Here is a 20,226-nt window from a genome sequence, read left to right as displayed (position 1 = left end):
CTCTTCTTTCACTCTTATGCCAAAGAACTAAAATCTGTAATGTATTGCACAGAAACAAAACCAGCCTTTCAGGTAGGTGTCTGAGAAATGTAACTGATTTCTGTTGCATTACTGTAAAAAAATGCTGTAGAAAAATTAACAGAAATCACTAGTGGCACTGTTTAACATATCCTGACTTGTAGAGTCTTTCTGTATTGACCTTTTCCTTTATGTTTCCTAGTTTTCCCTTGTAACAGCAGAAGAACAAGGTCTGTAGTTGTAATTAGATCAATCTGACAATGAGTCACTCTCTGGCAGCTAAAGAGGAATCAGGAGAAAAATAATCTAATCTTAAACATGAGTGGTATTTGCTGGAGGGAAGGGAGGAAGGGAGGGTGTATGTAATTTTTTTTAAAGGGGAATGTAAAACTTGCCAGGAATTCCTTAATTTTATTTTTCTTAAATTTTTTTGTAATCTTGTGTTTCATGATCTAGAGTAGCTGCTGAGTATATTGAAAAATCAGAGCAGCGTTGAAATCACCTGTAAATACATATTTCCTTGTGTATGCACAATGGCATGTTTCAGTTTTTAATTACATTGTTGGGGCAGAACTAGTGATAGAAAGATGGCCACGTCTATTTTGGTATCTATTATCTACAGGCACCAGCTCAGAAATTGTAAACATCTCTAGTTGGCACCTGAGCATCCTGATCATAGTTCCAATCCCTCTGCCATGGGCAGAGATCCCACCCACTAGATCAGGTTGCTCAGAGCCCCATCAACCTGGCCTTGAGCACTTCAAGGAATGAGGCATCCACAACTTCCCTGGGCAACCTGTTCCAGTGCCTCACTACCCTCTGAGTAAAGAATTTCCTCCTAACACCTAATCTAAATCTTTCTTCTCTTAGTTGAAACCCACTGCCTGCTCCCATCAGTATGAAAAGTGGCTCTCCCTTTCTTTTTTATAGACCACTTTAAATTCTGCAAGGCTGCCATGAGGTCTTCCTGAAGCCTTCTCTTCTCCAAGCTTAACAACCCCTCTCAACCTGTCTTTATAGGAGAGGTGCTCCACCCCTCAGGTCATATTCGTGGCCCTCCTATAGACATGCTCTAACAGGTCCATCCATGTGTTCCCTGTGCTGCTGTGCAAGACACAGCACTCCAAGTGGGGTCTGATGACAGCAGAGTAGAGGGGCAGGATCACCTCCCCCACCCTGCTGTCACTCCTGCTTTGGAGAAATCCCAGGATGTGGTTTGCCTTCTGGGCTGTGAGCACGCACTGCTGGCTCATGTCCTGCTTTTCATCCATGGGAACCCTCAAGTCCTTCTCCACAGGGCTGCTCTCAATGAGTTCCCTTCCCAGTCTATGCTCATGTCTGGGATTGCCCTGATGCAGGTGCAGCCCCTTGCACTTGGATTTGTTGGACCTCATGAGGTTCTTGTGGGCCCATTTCTCAGGTTTGTCCATGTCCCTTTGGCATCCCATCCTTCTGTTGTTTCAACTGCACTGCTCAGCTTTGTGTCATCTGAAAACTCTCTGAGGGCGCCCTCAATCCCACTGTTGATGTCAATGATGAAGACATCGAAGAGCACAGGTCCCAAGACAGGGCCCTGAGGGACACCACTTGTCAGTGGCCTCCACCTGGACACAGAGCCATTGACTATAATTCTCTGGCTGTGTCCATCCAACCAAATCTTAATTGACCAAATAGTCCCCTCTTCAAATCCACATCTCTTCAAATAGTCCACATCTCACCGTCATATGGGACGGTGTCAAAGGCGGTACAGAAGTTTAGGTAGATGACATCTGTCAGTCTGTCTTTTTCAACAGTTGCAGTCACTCCATCATAGAAGACCAACAGATTTGCCCTTATGAAGCCATGCTGGCTGTCTTGGATCACCTCCTTGTCTTACCTTAACATTGGTTTCATGAAGATGTTCTCCATGTCCTTCCCAAGTACAGAGATGAGCCTCTAATTCTGCATGTCTTCCTTTCTTATCTTTTTTAAAATAATATTAATGATTCTCTTTTTCCAGTAACCATGGAGTTTTACTGACTGGCATGCCTTTTCAAATTGATGGAGAATGGCTTTGTAACAACATCAGCCAACTTCTTCAGAGTCCTGGAATGCATGTCATCAGGTCCCATGAACTTCTGGCTACTCAGCCTCACCAAGTGGTCCTGAACCTTCTTTTCTCTTATAGTGGGAGAGACTTCATTCCCCCAGCTCCCACCTGGAGGTTCAGGGATGTAAGATCCTGTAGTGCTGAAAACCACAGTTTTTGAGAGACCTAAGTACAACCACAATCTTGGCATAGAAATCTACAGCTGGCTGTTGTGAAATGAGAACTCTGGGGCATTCTGAGTTCCTTGTCCTCTGGAGCTCAAATGCCTGACTAGACATTTTATTCTCCATCCTCTCAAGATCCAAAATCAGATTGCAGTTTTGAGAATAAGCACACAACTGAGCAATGAGTGTTCCTTTTGCAAAATGTTACATTTAGAATAGCATCTAGAACGAAAGTCTAAGCTAGGTTGTGAGGTCTTCAATCTAAGGATGATCCTTTCATCCTATACATATGCATGCGGTTTGACCTCGTTTTTCATATGTTGTGTGTTTCCATTTAAAAGTGAACTTATTTCTGGTTGAATCTTAAATATGAGGCATTTCATAATGTAAGCAATAACATAACACTACACAAACAGTAAATTGCTGCATTCTCTATGTTGCTGCCTTGAATTTGTACTTTAATCTCATATGGATAAAGCTCTCAATATATGCTCCAAAACACTGTGACTATCAAAAAGCTGACAGGTAGTCAGTTTACAACACAGGGTCAAAAACCCTAAAACTTCTGGAGATAAGAGAGGTGGGTACATTCTGGTACCAAATGTGGAAAAGTCTTTGTGCAGAAGGTAATTTGAGTGTCTCTTTCTTTCCTTCAAAACTCTATAAAATAGTCACCACTAAAGTAGAAAGATTCATGCTAGAATGCATTTTAGTCAAGAGAGAGCTTAGGCTTGCCCAAGATTAGATATGAATTATATTAGATTTGACATAGAATGAAGGTGAATATTGCAATACATTGTAGAAAAAATGCAGCAAGAAATCAGGCTCTTATCTATAAAGTGCCTTAAGAATGTTTAGCATGAAGACTGGAGGAACTCCAGGCAGTGCATCATGGTGCTCCATACACCCAGTGTTTGCTGCCTGTTTGGGCCTGTATAGCTGTGAATTCAGACTAAAGAGGTACTAAGATTCTGAAATATAAAAAAGTTAGTGAAATAATGATAGTTCCTTAATCTCACAGTCGATTAATATGTAAAGCTTCTTCTCCTTTCTTAAATCATCTGCCTAGAGTTACATATTCTCGTTCTTTAATCATGTAGATGATAAGGAGGCTTGACACTGTGCACGGCTGTTATACTTGGTGAGCTAAAATATGCTGTACATCATTGAGTCTGTTTTGATACTGATCCTATTTGACTTGGTGTAAACATTAATGTTTTAATTGATTTTTTTCTTCTTTTCATCAGCTGTAAAATATTAGTAAGTGTTTCTAGTGATAAATGGGTTTTAAAGACAGCCTAAAACACTGGAGGGCCCTGAATGTGAAGGTGCAGGTGGCCATGCAGCCCCAGCTATTGCTGCAAGGGATGAAACATTTTAAATTACGTAATAAGCAGATCAAAATTTCAGATATTATATAATTAACTCCAGCAGCTCATAGTAAGGTTCTATGTATTTGATGGTCTCCTTCAAGCTCTCGTGTGTGTTGTAAATTATATGAAGACCTAGGCCCCAGGACCCTGTAAAAGTCCTATCTTACTCCTAGTGCAGTAGGGACAAGTCCTCAAATACATGTCACTATGAATTGTAGCACGGGCAGCAGAATAACTGTAATGTGACATCTCTCCTTTATTCTCATGTCATTACCCCATGAAGTACAAAATGATTGCTTCAGATTCTGGAAGAAGGATTTGTGTAGGAAATCTCTCCCATAACATAGCAAACGGAGTCTCTCAATAACTGAGAGCTATTGTTCTTTGTACAGACAGTATGGATGTCCCAGGGAATGGGGAACTGGTTCATCTTACAGCCATGAGACTTTGGGAAGCCACCTTCATTTCCCTCAATAATTAATAAAACAATTTCTAATCAAATGTACATTTCCATGCTGAAATAGAATTCATGCTGTAAAGGTAGAGAGACAGCTCAGCATCCCGTCTTCCAGCAGCTGGTATCACCAAGGTTGTTGCAGATGTGCATTCTGACAATAGTCCAGAAACCCAGCCAGAGAGCATAGGAAGCTGAAATTCCTTTCTTGCATTAATTATTAGGTTTTGCCCACTGAGAAGCCCTTTTCAAATATTTCCATTCTATTTTTTTTTCTTGGAACATTGAACTATACCAATTAGGAGATAACTTTTTGAAACTGAATAGCAGTAACTGCTTTCTGATCTCATCTGTTGCACCGTGAGTTGGCATTATTTTTAGTGACTGAGTAAAACTGGGCAGAAGATAGATGTGGATCAGTAAGTGCACCCTTTACTGTGGGGTTTTTCAATTTTCTAGGTTGACACAATAATTTTCACTTTAAAAGTTTATACTTGTTGGGCCTGACTTGTAGTTCATATAAATCAGACCTACCTTGATTTAAGATCAGCTGAAGGAATGATGTTTTTGGTAAAATCAGTGCTTTTCGAAAGATGTATAGTGCCTTAAATCTAACTGTAAAAACAAATTTTAAGCAGTGGCCATTAACTTGAATTACACAACAGAAAATAGAGAAGGATGATATTTGTCTCACAGTGATTAAGGACAAAAAGGTAAAGGTATGCAAGGTGATAGAAAAATCTCCATTCTTTCCATCAGCATTTAGTTGTAGTCCATGATATGCATGTGAGTGGTATAAAAATTGTTAAACAAACATGTCATAAATTTTAAGCAATTCTATGAAAAGTTTCTTTTTATTTAATTGTCTGAATCTTGCCTAATACCACATTTTATAATTCTATAATTTTAAGTTCAGTTTATTCCATTTAGAAATCATACTGAGCTATGGATTACAGTAACACTGTGAAGAGATGGTGGAATTTTCCACTAAAGGATCCTTGAATATTTCTAGGAAGGTCGTGGTGCTTAGCTACCAAAAAAAATAAGGGGGGGGGAAACAGAAATTAATTGTTTGTCTGCATTGCAGAGAAGCATAAAACAAGTTCTTCATATAGGAGCACAAAGCATGGAGATAGGTCTGTGAATATATTTGTTTTGGCTGTCCATGACAGCTGAGGAGTAATACATGTCAATTTTATAACCCCTCTGTGGGAGTGCAGTTATTTTACTCCATTTCAAGAAGTAAAGCATTCCTTTTTTTTTTTTTTTTTCCTTTAAAATAGCTTTAGCCACTACCACATATATTAAAATGAGTTTGAATCTCCTTTAGGCTATGCAGGAATGGGGGGCGGGGGGAATATGGAGGGCAAGGGGGGGAAATTAGAGCTAGTTCCTAACAAATTTCTGCTTTCTCCTGTTGTCAGAGAAGAATGCATGCAGGTGACTAAGTACCTCATTGTGACTTTTGCCAATGATTTTAAACATTGATGTGACACAGAAGAGTCAAGGTCAATACTTCTGTACAGACATTTTGTGATGTCTGTAAGACAGTAAATTATAAATTAAAAAATATGATTATGGCTGTGGAAACCTTAACACCTCTGACTTGCAGTTATACTTGTGTATTAGGAGTGAGATAGCTGCAGAAGTTAGAGACCAAACTGCTTAAGGGCTTGCTCTGGATAGCAGTAATGCATGGGTCACTGTAGCAGTGGAGATGTTCATGACTAGCTGAAGAACATTCATTTCTTAGTTCAGTCAGTGCTGCACTGACTTGCTGGGGGTCACAGATTAAGCCACCAGCCCCTTCAGTATGTGAGCACACAAATTTATGCTCTCTCACAACCTCAGCAATTTTTGCAGGGAAAAGATTGCTAGGGTGGGTGAATCAGAGGTTCACACACTCATGCATATTACCTAAAAGCATGTGTGTCTATATATGTATGCATATGCTTACTTGGGGAGGGGAGGACAGGGTGGTTAGGGTGCATGATGTGTATGTTGTAGAGAAGACTTCTAGATTCAGTGTCTCCAGGGTGTGTTGAATCAAATACACCACTACAGTTAGTGTATAAAAATAAATACAAAATAAAAAAAATAAAACAATTTATTCTTCACTTATCCCTACTTTACCTTTAACTGAAAAATTACCACTAAACAAACCTGTGTTGGTTTTCCTCAAGAAGCCTAAAATGTTGACCAAGATTTTAACTGATGGCTAATACATCAGTTTACTGGGAAAAGTGCATTTTTGTTTAAGACTAAATCACAGTGATGACTGTGAAGGAGAATACCTGATATCCACTTAGAGCCTAGCCATCATGAAACGTTTCTGTGGACACTCAGTAGTGAAAACAAACAAATTTCTGCTAATGGCAGTCTGAAGTTCATTCCCAGCTAAGTATTGCTGTGGGCCAAGCTAAAATAACACCACAGCTGTAGCCAGAGCTCACAGGGCTTGGTTTTCATGTGCTGCCATGGATTACTGCTAACTGCTGTTTGCTTTAGCAGTCACTCATTTCCCAGAGCAGGATAGCAGTCCCCAGCTTTCATGCCTCTCTTTGTTGTTGTGTGACCTCTTGTACCTTTCCCACTTAATTCTATCTTTAAAATAGATATAGCACTTCTTCCTACTCGAGAGGGTAAAAATGATAGCAATGTGTGACTCACTGTATTGTTCCAGGATTGTAAAAAGCAGGGGCTACTCTGGCCTCTCATTTTTGTTCATCTCCGTTAGGCAGTCATTGCTGTTCTTTTTTGTCTTTCTTCCTCCCACCTCCACTCCATCACATTTCCACCTGACTCCCACACATATGCTGTGACAACTACATTATCTCCAGTTTTTATTCATGTCTTTGTTTATACAGAAGCATGGCTGGTTATCTCAGCACAGGACTGAGCATTAATTGTTATTTGCACAGTTCTGAGAATGTTGATGTTAGTCCTGCTGCAGAGTCGAGAGTTCAGCATGACTAAGTGCTTCTGGGAGTTGCTAAAGGTGAAAGCATAATGAAGAGGAGATTTTTTGATTTTATCAGGATGGAATTTGCTGAGAACTGTATCCTGTAAGGAAGTGATCCTTAAGGGTGGGTGTTGAGAATTGGGCAGGATGAACTGAACATTTAGGACACGATGCAAACCAAAAGTGCATACATATTCCACAAGCTGTTTCCTTGGCTAAAATCTTGAGGTTGCCTGTACCTGCTTTGCAAGAACATAATACCCAACTGTCAGGTTAGATTTTAAAATATTGGCTACTATTAAAGCATATCTAAAAGCACAAAAGTGGGAAGTGCTTTTGAGAGTTTGTGTAAGTGAAAGAGAATGGGGATATATCACCACTTTGCACCAGGTGGAACCAGACCTGTTTGGCTGCCCTGGTCACCTTGAAGGGCCGAGGGGCATCTGTTTCTGCAGTGAAACATCTGTGTTCTGTCTCTCAGGTATATCCAGCTGGCCACAAAGGGCAAAATAGGGACAACACAGAAGCTGTTCTCACAGCTTGCTTTGGTTAGAACATGGATTTCCATGAGCACAGTACAGAATCCCCGAAAATTTAAGAAAATTACCGTGGACACATTACAGCAAAGTAGCCTTCTGTAGTTTTAAATATATACATATCCAAAATAATATTTAAAAAATAATAATTTTACCTGTTCAGAGGTATTTTCTAAATTAATTGCAGTGACCTCCGAAATCACAGGTATAATAAAATCCTTGAAGGTGAAAAAGGTTTCTAAACTTATGATACCTTGGTGCCCTTTTTTCATGGTTTCAATGAAAAATATTGATAGAAATAGTCTTTCTTCTGTGAAATGCTTTGCCAGTTTGTAAAATTTTATTATATGGCTCAACACAAAAATAATTTTTTCTCTCGAAGTTAACAAAATGAAAACATTTAACAATTTGCTTTTTTATTTGATAATTCACATTCTCTGTTGAAAAGTCATGACAATTGAACTTTTGAATGGAAAAAGAGTGTGGAAAAAGTCCTCAATAGTTGCAAGCTCTAAATTACCACTTCTACTGATTTCCATATTATTGCTCTCATCCTTCTGTGGGATTTGTGGATCAGTTGGAAACTACTGCAGCATTTTTTTTACTCTAATGTAAATGGTGGTATCTGAGCATACCTGCCTATGTGATATGGCATAATCAGCAACAAAGAGGCTATTGTCAACACGGAGGCTTTTTGCTAACCATTAAATAATAGGAAAAATTTCATGTTCAGATTTCCACTAGTTGTACTGGGGCCAAATTTAGGGGATCAGATATTTCACTCTTCAAGACCATGGAATAGTAAACACAGTCATTTTATCCCATAGGGGAAATCATAGGAGAAGCAAAGGTAATGTAGAGTGAATGACAGCAAAAACACCAAGATTACAGAGTATTAAACAAAGTGCTTGCATTAGAGCAACATGTGAGACAGAGGAAATGGAGCTGTAATGGAACTCTTATGATGAAAGCAGCAAATTAAACAGCAGAAACTGTTTCGGGATAAAATTAATGTTCTGCTGCTTTTGATTCCCATTTATCAAGATGAGTGCTAATGCTGGTGCAAGACAAATAAGTATGGCCACCTGAGCCACAGGGATGAATGGTATCATCCAATCTGATGGCAAAACGAGCAATGACAATGGTTTAATACAGTAAAAAATACCATAGAGGCACACCCTAGCACTCACTGCAAGTGGCTGCTCCTCACATGTTGGAACTGTAACCTCCTCAATAACAATTTGGTTATAACCCCCGGGGCTGTAATTGCTTGACACTTGGAAATCATATTAGCAGCTGCTAGAAGTAAAATCTCCCTGGTCTGTTAATATAATAAATTCTTTTAGATAAGTATGATAAATCACTTACTGAAATGCATGTTCCTTTACTGTTAGTCTTGTAACTCATTTTCTTCTAATCTTACTTGGAACATTGTTGAAATGGTTTTCATTTTTTATATACTTTATTATTGCCCTGCTCCACTTATTGTAAACCTTTTTTTTTTTTTTTATGCTGTTCAAAAGCTTTCACTTTAAATAGTTTCCAGGCAGTTTTCTACTTGATCAAAGCTTTCAAAACAGCAGCCATAAGAAATGTCACACTATTTTCTAAACTTCTATCAATAGTACATTGGCGAAATACGTACATATTTGTAGCAAACACAAAAAAGCAATTTAATAACTCTTTCTTTCTATGACAGTTTTTTGAACCAGCATTGATCTTGGTGCAAAATTAAATAAAATAAATATTTAGGCTAAAGTAAAATGCATTTTAAAAACTGCGAGTGAGGGTAATTTTGCCAACTAAATACCAAACTAGGAAAAATAATTTTCAAATTTTCATTAAGTGTTCTTTAACAGCTGTGCAGAATTATTAAATATGCTTTTATATCTCTAGGCAATATTTACTTTTACCTTTTTAGAACACAGCTCAGAATATTAAGTTTACAGTTTTCAAAAGACATGTCTATGTCTTCTGAATTCTTACAGATGCTTGAAGCCCCCCTGTAAGTACTGAAAGGCTGCAGTGGGGTCTCCCCAGAGCCTTCTGTTCTCCAACTCTCTCAGCCTGTCTTCCTAGGAGAGTTGTTTCAGCCCTCTCATCATCTTTGTGGCCCTCCTCTGGGTCCATTCCAACAGAACTACATTTTTTGTGTGCTGGGATCCCCAGAGCTGGATGCAGAACTCCCAGTGGGGTCTCATGAGAGAGGAGTAGAGGGGCAGAATCACCTCCCTTGACCTGCTGGCCACTCTTCTTGTGAACATGCAAGAAGTCTTGCTTGACTGCAGACTGGGGAGCTGTTTCATCTTCTGTCTTTGACCACATCATGAATAGTTTGCAGCACAGTGTCTCGGTTTGAAAGACAGGTATGGTCTAAGGAAAGGCAGGAGCCCCTTTTCTACGATGCAGAGTGCAATCCCCCTCCCTTTTAATTATTTTAGGTCCAATTCAGACACCTTCAGGCAGGAGATATGGGGATGAGAATAACAGTTCTTTACTGGTATTTAACAAAGCAGAAAAAAACAACAACAGCTATAAAAATTGGCAACAGAAACAGTCTAGCTGCGCTCCAGTCCCTTCTGGCCGCAGGCCGTCTCCCTGTGCTGTTACCGGTGCTGTGGGGGCAGGGCAGGTCCCGCGCAGTTGAAGAGGGCTGGGTGATGGCGGCCGCGGCCCAGGGGAGAGAGGGGATGGGGAAAGTTACTCCCCCCTCACGGTGTCGGTCGTGGTGCTCAGCAGAGTGTCCGGAGATAGTAGGGTGAGCTGGGAGAGCAGCGGAGCGATGTCCAAAGGCAGGGAGCGTGGATCTCAGCGCTGGGATGACAGGGGAAGATGCCAGAGCAGAGCCCAGGTTGTCTTCCCACTCCAGGAGCCAAGCGAGAGCGTCCCCCGCTCCAGACCCCCCCTATCCCACCTTTCCTTTTCTGGTTCCCCCCCCTCCCCCTCCAGCCACCCCCCTACGAGAGAACATTATCTGTCGTTTTAAGGTGTAGCCACAATTACTTAGCATAACAATGGGAGAAATTCCACAGAAAGAAAAGCGAAGCATTCAACCCCCAACACACAGTATCTCAGGTTCAATGGAAGAAATGGAGAATTTCACCTTCCCTCTACTTTCTAACCTGGTGTGGAGGCCAACGTGTTGTGATGCAACAGGTAGGAGGCAGAATCCCATCCAACCAAGATCTGTCTTCCGTGCCACAAGTGACTTCTCCAATACCACTCAGGCCATATATTAGATATGGTCTCTAATAAACACCTCTGCAGTGGCTGTATTTTAAAGGAAAATTATGAGCCTTTGAGGATCCATCTTAAGCACTAAAATCCAGCAGCACTTTCAACCCTGCACCAAAGATGGGTGCCAAGTCTCTGAGAGAAATCAAAGTTCTGACACAGCAGTCTCAGCAGTATTTTCTGTGGAATTGCTTCAGTATTGCCATTATTCTCAGCTGACTAATGTGTTCTAGGGAACTTGCAAGTGTCATTCAGATTGAAGATCTCATTGCAGGGGCTAGGTAACTTCAAGTTCAGGCTAACATTGCTGAGTGTCATAATATTACTTCCCTTTTTGGGCTGTAGAGTTTTATTTTGAAGTAGTAACTAGGATTTTCTTTCCTTGTGTCAACATCTTTCTGAAAGGATCTAATAAACTTGCTACGCAGATGATTGAGTTTTGCATGTGGATTGCTGTTTTCCTCCTTTAAAACTGCCTATATGTCACTCTAATTAACACCTAGAAGGTTATTAAATTGCTAGAATGAAGAACCAGCATGAATTGCAGTCGTTTTACTTTGCAAGACCTTCTTCAGTGCAGAGTGCTTTCCTTCAGTATTAGTGAACCAGTAGGAAGTCATACAGATTTTTCCTTTTTTCTCTGCAAGGAGTATCAAGTTTCAGAGTGGTGCTGCCGGTTGCTCACCACAGAACATAAGCTGACAGAATCCAAAGCCTTTTTTATTAACAGCAGATATAAAGTAGTCCTGTCCAAATGCCAGGTTTTATTTGATAGCAGTGATATTTTTGATACCATATCTATGTTGAATAAATTCTCTGGCTTTTTTATTAAATGTCTAGAAGACTTATTTGCATGCTGAACAGATACACTAATTACCTTTTTTATTTGTTTTTGGAAGGTGTGATTTCCTGAGAGTGAATAATGACAGTTTGACAGGTACTCAGAAATATCAGTGAAAGATATGGACATATTTGAAATGGGAGCATAAAGGAGCTAATAACTAATAGAGGTTGAGGGGGAGGAGGGAAGAAAAAGACTTAGATGCAAAATGGTGGTCTTTTTTCTTTGAAATTGCGTACAATATTACAGGATTGGCTGGTATTGCAGAATCCTTGTGCTGTTGCAAATTAAAATGGTTTTGAAGTTGTTCAAGTCAACCATTTCATAATCTGTGTCCAAAAACCAAGCTTTTATGTGACAATAAGCTTTCTGGGATGTTATTAAGTCGTTTAATCCAGTTGTTTGATGAGTTCCATGCCTTGATCACTTATAACCATGAAAGATTATGTATACATAGGAGAAAGAGTTTTTTTGATGTACATGTGTATTTTCCTTGTTGACTTAATAATGCTGGTATTATGCTTCTACCTTCACTTCCACTTCATCTGAGGAGTTGAGTAATTTGTTTCCACACAGAATGCCTTTCAGCAAAATCACAGAATCATTTAGATTGTATAAGACCTCAAAGATCATCAAGTCCAGCCATTAACCTAACACTGTCAAGTCCACCATTTAACCATGTCCCTCAGTGCCACATCTGCATCTACACGTCTTTTAAATTCCTCCAGGGATGGTGACTCCACCCTTCCCTGAACAAACAGCCTGTCTCAATGCTTGGCAATGATTTCTGTGCAGAAGTTTTTCTTAAAATCCAATCAAAACTTCCCCTGGTGAAACTTGAGGCTGTGTCAAGTTCTTCATAAATATGACATGCCCACTTTTCTCCCACGAACAGATCCACAGCCTTTCTTGAGCTAGCTGCACCAACACTGAGAGCACAATTGCCTCATTAATGTCACTGGGGCTCATCCTGCTCTGATCATAGCGCACAGAGTGACACTGCCCAGGCAAGCTTTTGGAGACCTTTGCTCACAGAGGTGAATGTGGGACGGCCCTGCTGAAACACGGGGCTGCTGAGGGGGAGGAATGGACCCAGCATCTGAACATTTCTGGTTTCTGTGGGCTGGTTTACATGCTTCAGCAAATAAAACATGGGTATATCAGCAGAGTGTGTTTATCTTTGGCTTCTGTTTGACACTTCCACTTGCAAAATTGTTACAGCTGGAGTTGTACGCTAATGATTTCTTTATTATTCATAGCAGCAGGTGCTACAGTAGTCTTTTGGCTAGAGTTGTACTCTCTTGGTCTACGGTTTCTATATATTTGATTAGCTGGTGCCATGCTGTTCAGATGGGTTGCTAGTCCTCCAAAATAAATGTATTTTGTTACACATTTAGTTATATAGTGTTTTATCATTTCCATAAATCACTTTTAGTTGGCAGCTTTCTGTTGCCACTTGGGATTGTTCCAGCAATAATTTGCATCCTTATTTGTATGGCATCCTAAAAAGATCTTGGAAGTTAACATAGCCTGGGTATGATTTTAATAGCTGTCCTTCTGGCAGCACTAGAACACACAAACCAGCTATCCATGAAGGACTGACATATTTATTTTTGATTCACATATCATTTATGTATTCTTCAAGATGTGTTTATCCAAAGATTCAGTATAGCAATTTAGGCATTGACTGGGCTTACGCCAGAGTTGTGATGCTAAAAATCAGATGCCTACCCCTGATACACTGCAGCTCACAGAGTGGAGAGACATTATAATATGCCTCACTCACAAAGGCCTCCCAAAAACCTGGGACACTCTTGTGGGACCTGCCTGTCCCTTGCCAATTGACACAGCCTGTGCCTGAATTTCCTGCTTTTCTGTGGAAACGAGATGCTTTGCCGCTCATGAAACCTGACTTGGACTCAGCCACTTGTTATGTTCCCATCAAAAGTGACCACTCCATTTGATCCCTGCTGGCTAAAGATAGGTCAGCTTCAGCTGCTGCTCAGGCAGCAATGGAGCAAGAGGCTCTTTATGAATGAAATTGCTTTGCAGAAGGCAAAAAAATATAGCCTAGCTGTGCTTTCCCTATTATTAAGAAAGATGCCTAATCAATTCAGTTGCATGCTCAGAGGAGGAATTTTCCAATATCTCAGTAAAATTCTTCATTAAATAAAATGTAAATAAAAAGCATGTTTTCATAGACAGATTCCTATCAAGGCTGCAGAAGCAATATTGACTGAAGAGATACCAGAGCACTTGGTGTATCTGATGGAAAGGTGCAGACAGTTGTCTGTATGGGGTCAAGCAGATAACAAGAACAGGGAGTGTGTCACTGCAAGGCACAGGAGTGGCTGTCTTTTCAGATGCCTGCATATTGGGCACTTCACACTAGTACCTGGAGGAATCAGTTCACCCTTCTGTTTAATTTTTCTAAAAAAATTAGATGCAGTTTCACCCACTATGCTAGTTTCATTTACAGCCTGCATTGCTGAGAGAGTTGATGGATCTATGAAAGGAAGTGCATTTAATCACTGTCAACAACCTCCTCATTTGGGCACTGAAAGCTATTAAAGAGAAAAGTAATGGACCAAGAGATGCATCCAAGTGTGGTGTTAATGGCACTCCTTTCATTTAGCACGGCAAACTCAAAGCAGCAAAGTGAAAAATATGAAAAAAACAACATGGCAGGTCAGTTTGCCCATGAGCCTCAGGCAGAGCAACTCTCTCGGTCACAGATGAACAGGAAACATTCATCTACCTTTCCCAGGTCACAGTGTCCTGTTTCTTGCCCATCAGTAGAGCTGCCTACACAACCTTTCAGCAGCCTGTCTGCTCCCTGAGCCCCACTAGCATTGCAAGACCTTTTCAGGCATGTTCCTGTGTGCTGCACCTCATGTATCCTTGCAGCACATCCTCTGCTTGTAGAGTATGCTCCCAGACTCACTCACTGCAAAACACGTAAACCTGATTTGAGAATGGATGCCAGCTTGTCATTAGCAAGCAAAATTAGCAATTCTGCATTATTTTTATTGATAATCTCTGGATTTTGTGCCTTGTGTAAGATGTTGATGATTAATAATTACATAGATTGTAATTTTGAAATGTGTAACTTATTTGAAGAAAAGAATATACCATTATTAAAAGAAAAACACTTTCTTACAGATGCTGTTTCAGAAGCTGTGCAAGGAAAAAGCAGGTAAGGCTGCATAATTTCTTGAAAATTTCTTGGTGGTTTGTGTAACCATGTGTGTATTGATGGAGGACCCAGGGGGTCTCTGCTATTAAATGAGTGTTCAGTGAATTTGTAACAATCGTTTCCATGCTGCTGTTGATGACCTATTGGTGTAGGATTAAGGTGGTTCTTAGGAAAGCTGATAATTCATCACCTTTTGACTTGCACCTTGCAAGGTAGATTCTGAAATAATGGAGATAAACCCAAGCGTTTGTTACTGGTGTCAGAGTGGGACTCAAGGTCTTGCCATGGCACTGGTGTGGGTGTGTGTGAGGTGAGTCCAGATGAGGATCTCCTCAGAGCTTTTTCTGTCTCAGTTGTCACTCAGCAGTTAAATCTGATGAAGAGGCTCATTACAGAGACATATTTTTCAAAAAAATCTAACAACCCCTTGGGACCCACATGTCCCAAGTGGCAGAATCACAATTCCTAATTTCACCCTTAGCAGAAGCCCACTATCTGGTTGAAGCATTTTTCAATATTAATAGCATTAGCGAGTTTGACCATTATGGAGGAATTATTAGGGCCAGCAAGGCACCAAGACCAGGGCAGTAAGCAGAGCTAAAGACTCGGATACCCTGAACTGCACATACATTATCATGCCAGGAGCTAAGAAAAGGTTTGGATAGATAGATATGTACACACACAGATCCTGGTTCAGCAAGATACTTAACACACAATTAAACCCGCATTTGACAAAACCAATTAATTGCAACAGGCATAAGAAACTGCTTGGATGATTTGCTTAATTGAGAGTAAATGTTCTTATTAAATTGTAATGAAGCACAATTAAGAAATACAGAGAAAAGGAACTGCTTCCCAGAATGTGGGTTACTGGGGTTTAATAAGAGCCTCACAGTTTTGCAAAAAGAAATGTCCCCAAAGTCTAGATGAATACTCCTTCCCACAAAGGTCTTTGCCAACTAGAAATCTTTCAGTCATAAACCAACTGACCTCTGGAGTTACCCATTTCTGACTGCATTTTCTGTTTTGTTAGTCAGGATGTATGCAATGTGTGCCAATTAAAAGGAAAGCAATTGGACATTGCTGCTGTAATTACCCCTCTGTCCCTAGATGACTTTGCATCTTTTTTTTTTTTTGGCCTGAAGTACTAGTTTAAGCCAGTTTGCTCACTCAGTGATTTCTTCTTGCATCTGTCTTTGATCTAAACTGCATCTGCAGTTCATCAGATGAACTTTTTGGAGCTAATTTCACTGATTCAGTGGCTCTGCTGGAAAAGGTGGTGGCTTAGCAAAATTCCATAAACCCTGGGCTAGAAAACTCAGGTCTCCATAGGCAACTCCACCCTCATGTAGTTAACTTCAGGTCAACAAAACATGAAGGCTGCTGAGCATAGTGTAAATGTACATATTTTCATTCAAGCTGTACACACATTAACTTTTCCTGCTTTATGATTTGGATGTGGATTTATTCCATGATGGTATTTGTCAATGAAACACATGCCTGAGCTTTTCCAAAACTAAAATATTTCAGAAGTTCTGAGATTGATTGAGCAATTGTTTTAATTGTATTCATTGTTGGATCAAAACCTCTCTGTGCCACTGAAGGCTCACTTTATAAAGAAAACATGTCAATGCTACATGCCTTTTACATAAAACTAATTATTTCAGCAGTGTTCCTATTTTATAGTATGATTGATTTTTAATTGTTTTAGTTTTATGACAATATTCATTTTGTCACTAGAAGAGATAAAGTTTTAGCACTCATCCTAATATTAGAACTGTAGAATGATGGTTGAAAATCTGATGACTGCAGGCATGAAAGAAGAATGACAGGTCATTTTCTGACACAGTTTGGTCATTGAGGTGAAACTTTAGTCATAGAAATCTAGCATATGGTACAGCTGGTAATAAATTTATCATTAAAATTCTTCTGGCAGAAGATGTCCATTTCTTCAAATAGAACATTTTATAGGAAAAGGTTAGCATCCATTCTCTTTCAAATAGTTTCTGTAAAATAGGCACACATGTCTTGACATATAATGATTTAACAGTCTTAAAAGTGTGAAGTGTTAATCTTTATTTACCTTTGAAACTTTCAGCTTTGAAATTTGTTACATTGAAGTATTTTTAAAAAGAGGGAAAGATAAAAAGAAAAAACATTATTTAAATTACAAAAAAGGGCAAATCTATGTCTTGAACTGAGGGACAAGGGTTTCTTCCAGATTTGCAGTTGCTGAACATTTCTGATATTTTCTATACTTTCTGGATAATAAATTTTGGACTTTCTTGCACGAGGAGAAAACCTGTCCTGCCTGCATCAGCCTCACACAGAACACAGCACTGACTGTTCTACTCAACTTTGTTTTCTGCATCACTCTCCCCTTACATCCTTACTTCTTAGTCTTTCTGTTTTGTCATTATTCTTCTGACCCTGTTCTTGGTGAGAGCTCTAGAGCTCTCAGGGGCCAAAAGAGTCTTTTCCCAGAGTGCCAGTGAGTCACCCTGGCCTCCCCACCGAGGAGCACCTATAACCCCACCCTGTCAGGAGCTGGGGATGCACAGGGTGGCTCAAAGCTGCTGCAGCCCTTTCTCCAAGGCTGGGCTGTCCTCAGCTTCCAGTCATTCTCCACGTAAACCATTTTTGTGTGTGAGAGGGAAAAAACCTGCCCTTTGGAATGCTGTTCTCTCTCTTGATTAATTTTATGTTTCTTTTTTCCTCAAATAAATGCAATATTTTGGGGCTTCCTTTACCTGGATTTGTAGTGGGAGCCTCGGAATGTGTTAAGCAGGATACCCAAAATGTGTCTAAGAAAAGCTACAGCTGCACAGAGCACCCAGCCACAACAGGGAACCCGATTTGAAGTACCAGCATTGCTGGCAGTGTCACTGCAGGCTTGCCAGGCCTTGTGTCATTACTTCCAGATGTAATTGCATTGGTACTTATAACAGTGTATGCACTGGAATTAATGATGATCTAACCATTAGAAAAAAATTAAATAATGATGAGATTAGAGGCATGAATTTATTCTGCTATTCTTTTATTCTGCTTTCTGTTTTCTTTAATCATGACAGGATGTAGCATGAGCCAGTGGCTCCCTGGGGACTGGGGCAGACACAGGAACAGAGGTCAGACAGCTCCAGGATGAGGCCTGGGGACAGGGATGGGCCAAGGATGGGATGGGATGGGATGTCAGTCTGCAAGTTGGGTCACATGGTTTGGCAGCGCTGTGGCAGAGAACAGCCCTGTCACAGCATCATGGGGCTGGGATGGACAGCTCTGGGTTGGGCTGAAATGGAGTTCCACAAAGACTTGGAAATTTATATACTTATGTAATTTCACACTACTGTGGAAATACAGTGTTATTTGGACTTAGACCTAGGGTGGAAATGTGGTGTTGCCCACACCCTTTGAGATGTAGTTAGCAAAGTGCCAGGGACAGCTGGAAGAGAGGACAAGCAGCTTGGAGTGGAAAAGCTGGTTTCACACAGACAGGCTCACCCTTGGCCTGAGGTGAGCAAGTTGTCTGTTTGCTTTCTGCAAAAGCAGTAGACAGCAAGGCAATTCACACTTGTACTGCTTCTATGTGATGGCATTAATAAGCAAGTGTTACAAATATGTAGAAAATACCCTGTTCTGTGGCTTTACCAAGACCTGTGAAAACTCCAGATTGTTCCACTGAACTCTGCTTTTTTTGAGAATGAATGTGGCTATCCTGGTGGTACCTGTGGTTTCAGCCATTAAACCACGTTCCTGCTGTCACTAAGAGATGATGCCATTAATAGGACTGTCCTGGTCCCATGGCCGTGCAATAGACCACTCTGTTCACGTCATCATCATCAATGCTTTTCTTCTCATATTGCCAGGTACATAACACCAAACCCAGTCTGCACCACCTATGTCTTCTGCCCTTGCAATGTAGGAGGTCCTAATTGTCTGCTGTGGTACCCAGAGAACACCTTGCATAGCTGCTCCTCTTGCCATCAGATTGCTGCTGGGTTTGTAGGTAGCCTGTAGCAATCACTACTAAAACCTGGCTGATTGATGCTGTGTGTTCTTGCTATCCTCAGTATATGTCTTAGTAAAAAACATTCCACTCAGATTGAGCATTCTAGCTGCCTAATGTGTTTTGAAGTTATCACCACATAACTCAAGATGACTATCACAGAGCACACTTCATCACTGGTAGGGAAAATGAGCCCTCACTTTGCTGACAAAAATTTGAAGTCGGATTAAAAGCTGACACATCCTCTATTTTACTGGTATGTATGAAACACTAAATATAGCAGCGTGCTCGTGTATTTGCTGATGCATGGTAATGTAGTCTGTAGCAGAACAGCAATGGGCTGGCAAGGAAGATGGTGCACTGCAGTAATACGATAAAATCCTCATGTGACCTTGGCCATTTCAGAAGTACTCCACAGATAATTGTGTATCCTTGACTGATATAATGCAAAATTCAAACAGTGGCAGTAGTAGTCCCAGGGCTTTAATGAGCAGCCTGATAGTGCAATATTTGCCCAGGCATAATACAAATTGACTTCAAGGAGAGGTCTCCACAGTGTAAGAAACAGAATTGTGCTATATAGCAGCTGTATATGAACAACTGCCAACAACGGGCCTGATTCTGGGAAATGGGAGGGAGCTGCAACTCCTTCTGGCTCTTGTTAGAAACTGAAGGTGCTTGATTCATCACAAAATCAAACCTGAGTGCAGTACTTTCAACTGATTGCATATTTTTATGTTTCCTTAGCTATTTAAGGTTTTATGCTCATGGTTTTATTTTACCTTTGCTGCAGTCCCTTAGCAAGAATTATGGGCTAATCACACTCTGAACAGAGAAATGGATGTGGCTCATAGAACTGTATCCTATTCTGGGATTTTCCTCTTGCTCATGGGGGGATGGAGGTGATCTCTTTCAGCCTTTCTCTTGCCATGGATGTCTGGCAAGTTTGCTGGTGGTGGGGCTGAGGTTGTGACTGTAACACCCCTCTGCTCATCCTCTTCAGGGGGGAGCAGCAGCTGGATTAGACATTCAGCAGTGCCTTGCAAGACCTAGGTCACTAGGTCACTAGGCACTGTGTCTCACGCTGTCATTACTCCAGCTATAAAAGTTTACTCAAAATGAAAACCTGACCTCAAATAACTGAGGAAAATAAAACATCCTCATCTAATGATCCCATGCACTTACTAGAAAGCAGAGTGGGGTCACTTTGACATGTTTCCAGCACGAAGTGGAGGTGCTTACTTTGGAATGAAAAATAAACAGTCTGTTTTCCTGAGGACTGAAAGTAAACTACTGAATAAACCCAGCTGTTTGATGGCTTTGGCCTCTTAACTAGTTATGCCCTGTATTACTCAA

General features: G+C 40.5%; 1 protein-coding gene across 1 annotated transcript in view; it reads left to right on the top strand.

Moving 5' to 3' along the window:
• The window catches only part of STARD13 (StAR related lipid transfer domain containing 13), a 283,362-nt gene that overhangs the window by 105,462 nt on the left and 157,674 nt on the right, over positions 1-20,226 (top strand). Inside the window, exon 5 of the mRNA XM_088159560.1 lies at positions 14,834-14,867. Within this exon, the coding sequence (XP_088015686.1) occupies positions 14,834-14,867 (34 nt within the window). The remainder of the gene's footprint in view (positions 1-14,833; positions 14,868-20,226) is intronic.

This window comes from Sturnus vulgaris, chromosome 2, assembly GCF_052056855.1.
Source record: "Sturnus vulgaris isolate bStuVul1 chromosome 2, bStuVul1.hap1, whole genome shotgun sequence".
NCBI lineage: Eukaryota > Metazoa > Chordata > Aves > Passeriformes > Sturnidae > Sturnus > Sturnus vulgaris.
Note: the sequence above shows the minus strand (reverse complement) of the source record. Positions and strands in the feature narration are given on the sequence as shown.